The sequence below is a fragment of the Prunus dulcis genome, chromosome 5 (assembly GCF_902201215.1).
Source record: "Prunus dulcis chromosome 5, ALMONDv2, whole genome shotgun sequence".
Taxonomy (NCBI): Eukaryota; Viridiplantae; Streptophyta; class Magnoliopsida; order Rosales; family Rosaceae; genus Prunus; species Prunus dulcis.
The window spans coordinates 12885487-12896911 of record NC_047654.1 but is presented as its reverse complement, the minus strand read 5'-3'; the positions used below and the strand labels follow the sequence as shown (position 1 = coordinate 12896911).

At 36.8% G+C, this 11425-nt stretch overlaps 2 protein-coding genes across 4 annotated transcripts; both read left to right on the top strand.

Moving 5' to 3' along the window:
• Window positions 1–2042: 2042 nt before the first annotated feature.
• On the top strand, window positions 2043–7052 carry LOC117627871 (glutamic acid-rich protein). 2 transcript variants are annotated; one of them, XM_034360140.1, is made up of 11 exons: window positions 2043–2880; window positions 2971–3004; window positions 4257–4336; window positions 4469–4528; window positions 4652–4762; window positions 4847–4927; window positions 5044–5124; window positions 5575–6085; window positions 6226–6323; window positions 6410–6440; window positions 6532–7052. In XM_034360140.1, exons 1-11 carry the CDS (start codon window positions 2395–2397, stop codon window positions 6711–6713), a joined length of 1755 nt encoding a protein of 584 aa, XP_034216031.1. In that variant the 5' UTR covers window positions 2043–2394; the 3' UTR covers window positions 6714–7052. The 2 variants fall into 2 exon arrangements, with proteins under 2 accessions (XP_034216031.1, XP_034216032.1); XM_034360141.1 differs by having other exon boundaries at window positions 2056–2880; window positions 4655–4762.
• Window positions 7053–9009: 1957 nt separating this feature from the next.
• On the top strand, window positions 9010–11031 carry LOC117628192 (omega-hydroxypalmitate O-feruloyl transferase-like). 2 transcript variants are annotated; one of them, XM_034360578.1, is made up of 3 exons: window positions 9010–9080; window positions 9232–9690; window positions 9952–11031. In XM_034360578.1, the coding sequence occupies exons 2-3, from the start codon at window positions 9250–9252 to the stop codon at window positions 10807–10809; spliced, it is 1299 nt and encodes a 432-aa protein (XP_034216469.1). In that variant the 5' UTR covers window positions 9010–9080; window positions 9232–9249; the 3' UTR covers window positions 10810–11031. The 2 variants fall into 2 exon arrangements, with proteins under 2 accessions (XP_034216469.1, XP_034216470.1); XM_034360579.1 differs by having other exon boundaries at window positions 9044–9080; window positions 9238–9690.
• Window positions 11032–11425: the final 394 nt, after the last annotated feature.

Below are 11425 nucleotides of genomic sequence, written 5' to 3'. Positions count from 1 at the left end.
CTGGGTTTTGATTCGAATAGTTGTATCCGACCCGATCTTCCTGCAACTATGGGCTTGAGCTTATGTTGATCTTTGGACAAGCCACATTGTGGGCCGTACTTTTTCTTTTTTATTTCGGCCTCAGTTTATTTTGGTCCGACCCGAAAGACAATTCATTATCCAAAAACATGGGCGCTCGCGGGTCCCGTGGCCCTGAAAAAATGAAGTCGGAAATTTCACAACTGTACAAGTGTAAAGAGCAAACATCAAGTACGATGCAGACTGCAGTGCAAGTGTTTTTCCTTAGGTGGGTGGATGCATGTTTCATCACCAAGCAAGCGGAGCCTCATCACATAGCTTATGAGAACACTACCATACTTAGCCTCCATGGCGCTTTGCATAATACAAATTATATTCTTCTAGGGAAAAAGTAAAAATGGAGCAATAGTTAATCACAAAATGTCTATGAACCCAATACGTTCAAATTGTTTAATATTCGAAAATAGTTATTTCAAAATATGTATGCCACGACACGATAACAAAAATTATTCTTTTAGTTGTTAAACATCTTATCTAATAAAAGTAGAACAATACTTTATCAGGAGTCATTCCTCCTCAACATATGATGTGGCCTCCTTAAAAAATGACACTTGTATCTTTTATTTATTTATTTTTGTTTCACTGACTCACTCTCTCTCTTCTCACTTACTTCCTCTCCTCCCCATGCTTTCTCCTCTCATATCTGTCTCTGTCTCTTCCCCTGCAATTCTTTAGAATAAATTTTAAGCCTTTTTTCTCTTTCCGATTGCTGCCATTTTCCATCATTGGCGTCAACGTCGACCGCCATCTTCCATCTCTACATCACCTCCCCTTCCTCCATTCCTTGTTCTCTCTCCAATCAGTCTTCCTCCATCATCATCATCACCCAAACACTATGTATTGATTTCTCTCCTTTTTAATTTTATTGCGTTATTTATTGGGGAGTTCTGAAAATTTTAGGAATCGTGGAAGAACAGGGTACGATTTGGGGGAGAAAAAATTTATATGGTGTCACTCTCTCTCTTTCATATTTGAGTTGCACGGAAAGAGATGGAGAGATGGACATATGAAAGAACACATGAGGAGAGGAGATTGGGTGAAAAGAGAGAGAGAGTCGGTGAAAGAAAAAAAAAAAACAAGTGTCGTTTTGTAAGAGGCCACATCTTGTGTTGAGAAGGAAATCATGAGCCAAACATTGTCCATAAAAGTAAGGTTTCAAAACGTTACATGCATCCCAAATTATAAATAAATGAATACACGGTAGAGGTGTTGTGTGTATGTTGATGTGAACTGATATTATAGCAACCTTGCTTTTTCCTCGTGATTTTTACATGCATGAGCCAACTGCCTAATTGAAGAAACTTATTGAGCCCTTGATATGAAATATGAATCCATGAGCTTTTGTTTGGTTTATCATTTATATTAATTAAATTCACATATAAATGACTTGTAAAGCACTAGGTTTTGGGAATTTGATTGAATGGAAATGGATGATAATCAACATTCAAATAACAAGTGGGATTGAGTTAAATCCCCTTTCTTCACATTCATATGCTGTTGTCACATGCTCATATGAACAAATTGGAATTCTAATATTGACCATGCTTAAACTCAGTTATTCCAAACTTCTTCTAAGAAAATAATACAAATATATCGTTGTAATTTGAGCCAGTAGAATGTTACAGTCAATCTCTCTTGTACATATACTTATAACTAAATGTAGATCTCAAAACAAAAACACACAACAAGTAATCAATTTGATACACACCCACACGCGTGACTAACACTAGCAATTTTCTTTCAAGCAATAATACTATTGTACTTTCTCAAACAATGCTATGAACATTTGTTAGCAAATCCACCTTTGCAAAACAAGGGGATATATGCCTCTTTATGAACTCGAACTAGCCACATAGCCAATGGGCAACACGACCAAATCATATTGTACACGTGGCAAAATTAGCTTTGTTTGTACGTACGTACGCACTGAATTTCTTTTTTGGTGGTGAGTGAGAGAGAGAGTAGCTGACTAGTAGTAAAAAGACAGAAGCCCGCTCTCAAAATTTTGGCATGAAATTTTGAAACCCCCACCAAACCCTCCCTCGCTTTATATTTCCACAGCCCGCCCGAAATCACCCCGAAAAATTAAAACCCCCCAATTTCAATTCCCACCAATTTCACACCCCAATTTCTAATTTTTAATTTCACTTATCGTCTTTCTCTTAGATTTACATACCTGTAGGCTGCTCATAGGCCCCTCCCCTCAGCTTCCAGCTCTGTGATTTCTAGGGTTTCCATTTCCCAAAACCACAAATCTAGGGTTTTTAACAATTATTTTTGTCCAATTCTCGATCTATACTTGATTGCTCCGTACCCATGGCGACCGAAGCCCTAGAGGACAAGAAACCGGAAGACGAAGCTCCTCTTGAAGAGAAGCAAGAGGCTGAAGCCGAAGTGGAGCCTAAGGAAGAACAAGAAGAACAAGAGAAGGAGGAAGAAAAGGAGGAAGAGAAGGAGAATGTTCCGGAAGCTTCGGAGAAAGTGACTGAAAACGAGGAAGAGCAAGTTGGTGAACAAGCCGAAGAGGAGAAAGAGAAAGAAAGTGAAGAAACTCCGAAGAAGGCGAAGAGGGGCCGAAAAACTAGCTCCAAAAAGGAGGAGAAGGACCAGACCGAGCCCAAGAAGCGAGGACGAGACTCGTCAGGGAAGAAGTCGAGTAAAGAAGCTGAGGCGGAGAAGAAGGAGAAGGAGCCGGTAACGCCGGTGAGTGAGAGGCCCACAAGGGAGAGGAAAATAGTTGAGCGCTACTCAGCTCCTGAGAGTGGAAGGTCTTCGGCGAATAAAGCTTTGAACATTGAGAAGGTATGGTGGTGAGAAATGGTGCCTTCTCATTTCATCTTTGTCGAATTTTTGATAGCCTAATTTTTGGTGATTTGGTTTTTGTGATTTCAGGGTCGCGGTACAGAACTTAAGAACATTCCAAACGGTATGAGTTTGTTTTCTTCCGTTTTTTGTTTTTGCTTTTGATAAATTAGTTCTTGTTAAATTTGTTGTCAGTATGATTCAATTGCTAAAACGGTTAATATTTTTGCACGTTGGTTTGCCGTGACACACAATGTCTGTGACACTGAATGTTCTCTGGCCTTTCTGAAAATGATCCAAAATGGGTTGCTATTTGTTTTAAGTAGATCTTTCATGTTTCCTTTCATTTCATCGGCAAAGTTATGTTTTTGCGTACCAATTTGGTGTTGGTAGTATTATTGAATCTAGAGTCCTCACAAAGGATCTCGGATTTAGGTGTTTGGCACTTGTAATGTGGTGGCTGCTTTAGTTTTACTAGTTCTGAAGTTAGAACATTACCTGTGGGCTCGTAATTCATATATTGTTTTATGAATCCATGACCGTGATGCTGGTTCTGTATCCATGACCGTCCCAGTTCTGATGGACTGCTGGCATGCATTTTATCTTCCAATTAAAGAACCACTTCTAAGAGCACTCCTTTTCCATGATCAATCCTTTTCATTTTTTCAATGTGTTCTGGTATTTCACTGCATCATTATTGACAGTCTAAGTTTGGAATTCTAAAGCCTTATGTAGTTGATACCCATATTCTCAAAGTAGTGGCTTTTTTTTGAGTTGAACTGGTGTCGAATGCAAAGATAAGCCTTGAGTTAAGACAGCCAACTAAGCCATGCTTATTTGGCTGCTATGTACTTAGGATTAAAGGGAAAATAAATAAGTTGGAAGAAAAGAAACAAATTTTTGTGATATGAATTTCATTGTGTTGTTCCTTGAGTTGTTGTAATGCCAAATATTCATATTGAAACAAGGGACTGGAGCTTATACCAATGAATTTGAATACTAAAATTATTTTAGTTCTGAATCCAAATTATGGAACACCACTGTGCATTCAATCTTATTTACATTGCTCTTGGTGTTATAGCTGAAGTGCCCTGAAGTTGGATGATTTAGTGGCAGTCATGATCTCTGCAGTTTATTTTGATATGGTTCTAATTGGTTATTCTCTTTAGCTAGATGTCACAAATTTTCACATGTAGGATGACTGCACGTTGAGAGGTGGAAAAAGTATATAGCTCTTGTTTTTGTTTTTGGAGAGAAGTATATAGGTCTTGTTATATGTGAATTTACTATGCAGACAAAGTGTTATTTACTTCTATTAAAATTTCTTGTTACAGCAGCCTGGCCTATTTTTTGTCTGATATTGTGAACTGTTTCAGTGGCTTTCAAGTTGTCAAAGCGAAAAATTGATGACAACCTGCAATTACTTCACACAATTCTCTTTGGGAAAAAAGCAAAGGTTAATTTTTGGTTAAATTTTTTAGTCAGTGATTTCAGGTGCTTTGCCCTCATACTATCTGGTAGTTTTTTTCAATAATTTTTTATTTTTTTTTCCTTGTAGTGTGTTTTAATTGGTTATGTTCTTGTGCAGGCTCATAATTTGAAGAAGAATATAAGTCAGTTTTCAGGTTATGTGTGGACTGAGAATGAGGTATTGTATGTTATGTGTGCTCACCTTAATCAATTTTTATTATTTGTGAGACGTCTTCTTGTATATTCATGTGTACAAATACTAGAGCCTCTGTTGTATTCATCTTTATTTTTCTGTTTTCAGCAGGAAAAACAGAGGACAAGGGTAAAGGAGAAGCTTGATAAGTGCGTTAAAGAAAAGTTAGTGGATTTTTGTGAGTTTCTTAATATTCCGATTAAGGCTGGTACAAAGAAGGTCAGTGTGGCAATTTTTATTTTATTTTTTATAGTGTATGAAAAATTGATGGGTGACACCTTATCTCATAAGCTGGGCTTACAGGAGGAGCTTTCTGTTAAGTTATTGGAGTTTTTGGAATCCCCACATGTCACAACTGATGTTTTGCTTGCTGAAAAGGAACAGGTTCTATTTCTTCTTTTTCTTGTTCTTTTTTATTTATTTTGAAAGTGTTGTTTGCTTGCTCTAAGTTCAATTGTTGTGGTGTTTTTATTAAACCATGTTTCTTGTCTGAGTTTCAGAAAGGGCAAAAGCGGAGGAGGAAGGTTACACCAAGTAAGATGGCAGGTTCTGGGGAAGCATCACCAGAAACATCAGCCAAGGTGCGTATTCATTAGTCAAAATGAAATTAGAAATTTTTAAGAATGATTTTTCCTATCTGGAGTACATTTTGTGATGCATTAGTTTCCTTAATTCATTGTTATCTTATACGCATGGCTCCCTGCTTCAAATGCATATTTTTCAACACTTTTGTTATATGTGCTTATGCCCAAGCTTCTTCTCCCAGAAAAAAAAGAAGCCTCAAATGATTTACTTCATCTTGTTTGCTTTTAATTAGATGATAGGATTTACTTATTGAGTCTTCTCTATATTCTTATTGATCAGTTTTTTTATTTTTTAAAAACTCTTAATGTGATAGCATTTGCAGTGGAGTCCTAGAATTGATGATGTATTGCAATGTGTATGTGTGTGCCAGTGGGTCATGCAGCATGATCCATTTTGTATTGTGACTAAAGTTTTGTAGTCTTACTTTGTGCCTTCTTTGTGCTTAGAAACAAAAAGAAATACCCAATGTTGAAAAAAAGCAGGAGTCGTCCAAGGCTGAAGAAGAGGAGGGCGATGACAATGATGAAACTTCAGATGCAAAGGACAATTCTGTTGGAGATGATGATCACAATACGATGGATGAGGATACAGACCATGAGGATAAATCCGATGAAGAGCAAGACGAACCAAAGGACCAGGTCTCAAGTCCAAAAAGTTCATCCAAAAAGGTTGTAAAGGAGGGATCAAAGGTTAAAGCTGGGAGCAAAGCAACACCTGCTAAGAAGAAAACCCCTGCAAAATCTGTGAAAACACCTACGGATTCTGCAAAGAAATCTAGTTCTACTTCAAAAAGAGGTGCAAGTGATGCCGATGGAGCTTCTGGCTCACAGACTAAAGCAAAGCGATCTGCAAAGAAACAAAAGACTGAAAAGGAAAGCCAGAAGGATGTCAAGGAAAAAGCCAGTGGCAAGAAACAGTCGAGCAAGTCCCCGGCCAAGGTTTCGGCAAAGGATCAAGGTGATTTGCGTTTGCCGTGGATTCTTCCTACTTATTTTGATACTTTAATGTTTTTACTTTAAGGCTGTTTCATGAAATGCTTAATTCTCCCAGAAGTTTAGGAGTGTCTTTTAATTGTATCAATTTCTTGCATGAGCCAGCGAAAGGAAAAACTAGCAAGAAAGCAAAGGCAGAGCCCACGAAAGATGATATGCATGCAGTAATTGTTGATATTCTGAAAGAAGTGGACTTCAATACTGTAAGTGACTATTGCAACAATACATTGAGTGGATGGTTGAAGTTATGTGAGTTATATTATTTAATTTCCGCATTTTCTTTGTGCAGGCAACTTTATCAGACATTCTCAGGCAACTTGGTAGGGCTTCTTTCTATCTTCTACGATTTATTTTTTTCCTTTCATAATCTTCGCTTACACTTAGCTAACTGCAAAACTGTAATTTACTTAGGTACCCACTTCGGTATTGATTTAATGCATAGAAAAGCAGAGGTGAAGGATATAATTACAGAAGTAATTAACAATATGTCTGATGAGGAAGATGAAGGGGATGAAGCAGAGGAGGAAGCTGAAGCTGGTGATGATGCCGACAAAGATGAAGAAAAGGACGACAATGACGAAGATGATGCTTAGTTCATAGTAGGCCAGAGCTTATATGTGACCGTTGCAGAATATGTGCCATATGGTGGCATTCACCAGTTCATATCTTTCTACAGAGGTGTGTGTCATCAGCAGTTTTTAAGAACCGATAGGATTGCCTTAATTTTCAGATAAATATACCCAGCTGGGTGTGTTTGTACCATATTATTTTAACCTCTTTTGTAGTGTTAATCTGACCTCAGATTCATGTTAGGTTTGTTTACTTCTTTTTAAGTTAAACCCCCCCTCCTATAAAAGTTGTTTAGCTGTAGCCATGCCCATGACTTAAATTTTCATTATAAATGAGTAGTAAGTGGGTTTTTTTTTTCTTAATTGTTTTCTGTTCTTTTTTCGACTACAATAATTGCAATTTGATTTAGCACGAGGGTTACTGTTTTTGGAGCCTAGATTTTGAGGAATTAACGAACTGTCCCACTAAATTTTGAGGAAAAAAAGATTAAAGCGAACTAATTAGTGATTATTAAAACGAAAGTGACTGGCATCTAATCAACCTATAAAATTTAAACATTTACATTACATGATCCACTGCAAGTAAAAATAAAAATAAAAATAAATAATTCTATAACGATTATCATAAAGGTTGTTGGTTAAGGAGCTTGTAGGTTCGTATTAAAAAATAGGAGCTTGTAGTTCAAGTGATTTAGAATATTAGTAGGAGCTTGTAGCTCAAAAGAAAAAGAAATGATAGTTGAGATTTTTACTTTTTAAAATGCGGTGATAGTTAAATAAGTTGGGTATTCTTGTTTGACACTAATCAGACATGTTTATTATTCGTATTAACAAGTTGTGCTATTAAGCATCATATTGAATTTGAGTCGTATTTAACAGTCATCCCTATTGTAAGGAAAGAAAACACATTGGCATAGTAATATTCTAAATTTCTGTTTCTAAAAACATATACAAATAAGGTTATTTCTTAGAAAGAAATAAGGACTAAAAACAGTATTTTCGATTTTATTCTTCTTTTAAGTAAGTAAAGGACAAAAAGGACAAAAAGGACAATGGGAGAGAGGAGTATTGAGATATGATATTTGAGGGTTTTTTCAATTGGAATAGTGTAAAATGATTTTTATAAAATATATTTTCTTTTAATTTCAGTCCTCGTTTCTTTTTATTTTGTCTTGTCAAAATAAACCTGTTTTTAGCTAACAAGCTGTATCTGTCTGCTTTTATTATCTGATTTCTGGGCCATAGAAACAACGCCTCTTATTTTAAGGGGGAGTTAATATCTGGGCCACATTGTTAATTAACCCTATGTTACTTAAAGTTGATTGAAAAGTTTCATCCAACTGGGTATAATTTTGTATTTAATACCCATTCATGAGGTCCAATAATAGTGTAATGCATTTTTCTCCCTAAGTTTCTTAGGAGGTGACCTATAGCTTCAGCGATATACCTACCACCACGAGAGCTTGAGATTTCTGGATTAGCTTATGGTTAACCTCAACCTAAAATCTAAGGGTAACCTTCTGACTTCTGTGTGATTGGCTAAAACTTGTAAGAAAGCCATTGTCAGCTGTACATTGCAAATATTACTTGTTTTTTTTTTTTAATGATCACTCACTTTTTTTCCAATTCCAATTAAAGTCAAAAAGTTAAGATATATGGCCATGAAATTCATATAAATCTTATTCTAATCAGTAATTTTGTGTTTAAATATTTAGAGCAAGTACACCAAGCAACTTAATATATTTATTTCGGAGGCCTAACACACCCACCACCCAAACCCCATCATCATCTGATTCTAATCATGTGCTGGTAACATTTTGGTTCACTGGCCAGTACCCTACCTCAGCTCATATGAGCTTAACACAATCTGCAGATAAAAACACCAATCTCCAATATATGTACTTCATAAAAATCTTATGAATTTAAGAATTAAAAAACAAAAGGTCTGTCAGAGTCTTAAATTTCTTGTTCCTGAGAGAGGGGCTATTCCACTGAAAGAGCTTTGCGTATGAACCCCAACCAATTAGACATGTGAAAGAAAACCATTCTCTTTCATGCTGCAGAGCTCTTTGCCAACCAAAACAATTTTAATGGTGAAAGTTTTTTGTCTTGCTTTTTTTTTTTTGGGGGTTTGGTAGAGAGAGAAACAAGAAATCCATAACTATTTTTTTTTTTTGAGGTTTGGTAGAGAAACAAGAAATCCATAACTATTTATAATTAAAATACAGAAGTTAGCTACACACCACATCAGTTTCAACCAAACCTCAGAGCTACAAAGCATTGCCCCAGCTGCTCCCTATATAAATCACAACACCATCCTAAAAGATATTTCCAAATCTCAGTTTTTCATTCCAACCATTTTTCCCCATATCATCTACTGCAGCATTACAGGTACACTTCAAAATATTCCTTCCTTTTTTCTTTAAAAGTTAAAGTTCTTGGTACATATAAACTATATTCAGCTCATTATGTAATTTGCATGTATGTATATGGTTTGCAAATTGGCTGATCACCTATTTTTCTCTTACTTTTCTTTGAAAAGCTTTAGGTGTTTTCTGTGATGGCGGATATCAGTGGCAAAGCCTTTGAACTTTCGGTAAAGAAAGAAGAACCAACTTTGGTACCTCCTGCAGAAGAAACAGAGAAGGGCCTGTACTACCTCTCAAACCTGGACCAGAACATTGCAGTCATCGTTCGTACCATCTACTGCTTCAAATCGGATTTAAAAGGGAATGAAGAAGCTGTGGAGATCATAAAGAGTGCCCTGTCAAAGGTTCTTGTTCACTACTACCCTTTGGCAGGGAGGTTAAATATCAGCACAGAGGGGAAGCTGATAGTGGATTGCACAGGAGATGGTGCTGTGTTTGTTGAAGCTGAAGCAAACTGTGAAATGGAAAAGATAGGTGACATAACAAAGCCTGATCCTTTGACTCTTGGGAAGCTGGTTCATGATATCCCTGGTGCGAAGAACATACTTGAGATTCCTCCCTTGGTTGCTCAGGTTTGAGTTTCCGAAATTTTTTCATGCTTTCTTCTTTCAGTTTTGAGAACAGTCTACTAACCACCATTGATATAGCATACCATCTTACTCAAGGATCGTCATGTCTTAACAAAAACTATAATTAGTTTTGGATACACTTGTTATAACTTGGAGTATAAGAAACTGTCAAGAGTGCTACTATTGCTGATCTTAACCAGACCTTTTTTTTTTAACCAAAACGAACAAAAAGAAATTCTAAGGTGATTGTTTAATCAATTTCAGGTGACCAAGTTCAGATGTGGAGGATTTGTCCTTGGGCTATGTATCAACCACTGTATGTTTGATGGGATTGGGGCAATGGAATTTGTGAACTCATGGGGTGAGACTGCTAGAGGCTTGCCACTTAAGGTCCCCCCATTTCTAGACAGAAGCATACTTAAAGCCAGAAACCCACCTAAGATAGAGTTTCCACACAATGAATTTGCTGAGATTGAAGATATATCTGATAACACCAAACTCTATGAAGAAGAACTGCTATATAGGTCTTTCTTTTTTCACCCTGAGAACATTGAAAAGCTCAAGAAAATGGCCATGGAAGATGGGGTGCTTGACAAGTGCACTACATTTCAAGCACTCTCTGCCTTTGTCTGGAGAGCTAGAACTCAGGCCTTAAGAATGAGACCAGATCAGAAAACAAAGCTTCTTTTTGCTGTTGATGGGCGCTCAAGATTTGAGCCACCAATACCAGAAGGGTTCTTTGGGAATGCAATTGTGTTAACAAATTCACTGTGTAGTGCAGGGGAGCTATTGGAGAAGCCATTGTCATTTGCTGTTGGGCTAGTTGATAAGGCAGTTCACATGGTTACAGATAGTTATATGAGGTCTGCCATAGACTACTTTGAAGTAACAAGAGCTAGGCCTTCTTTGTCTGAAACTCTTTTGATCACAACTTGGTCTAAGCTAGCTTTCCACTCTACTGATTTTGGGTGGGGAGAGCCTGTGCTGTCAGGGCCAGTGGGTTTGCCTGAGAAGGAAGTAAGTTTGTTCCTTTCTCATGGGAAAAACAGGAAAAGCATAAATGTACTTTTGGGTCTGCCAGCTTCTGCTATGAAGACATTTGAAGAGTTGATGCAGATTTAAAAAAGAAAAGTTGGCCAGGTTATGGAGGAGAAGCAATAATCATAACCCCAATTCAATTTACAAAGTGAAGAAAGAAAGAAAGAAAGAAATCTTGGGAATGAATAAAAGGGTGGTAGAACTTGCAAAGTTTGTTATGCATATGTTTCATCTATTTTCTTTGTTTCATTTTAACGTGTGGTTTTTATGGTGAGTATATTATACATATGTTCAGCAGTTCATCAAAAGGACATGAAGTCAACTTCTAAATCAGGTCTTGTTTTGGGTTGCGTAACTACCAAGTGCTTGTAATGATATCTAACACTAACTTCATCATAAATCATCAACAATAACTAGGAAACATTGACTTGGGTGTACTAATATTTAAACTGTCTTTCTGATAGTCAGTTAATTACTTAGTCAGTTTGGGTGTGAACATTTGAGCTTTAAGGATTCGTGTTCATTGCAATGCAACTTAAAATCACAAACCAACAGTTTTGATATGTAGGGCGCCAATCAATTACCAGCCCATTTTGCAGTAGAACTTCAAATTTCCCTTCCCTATAGTTTGCAAGAAGGAGAGATCTTGTGGCATGGTACAATCCAAGTTCCAAGTTCCAACCCTAGAAACATTTCAGAT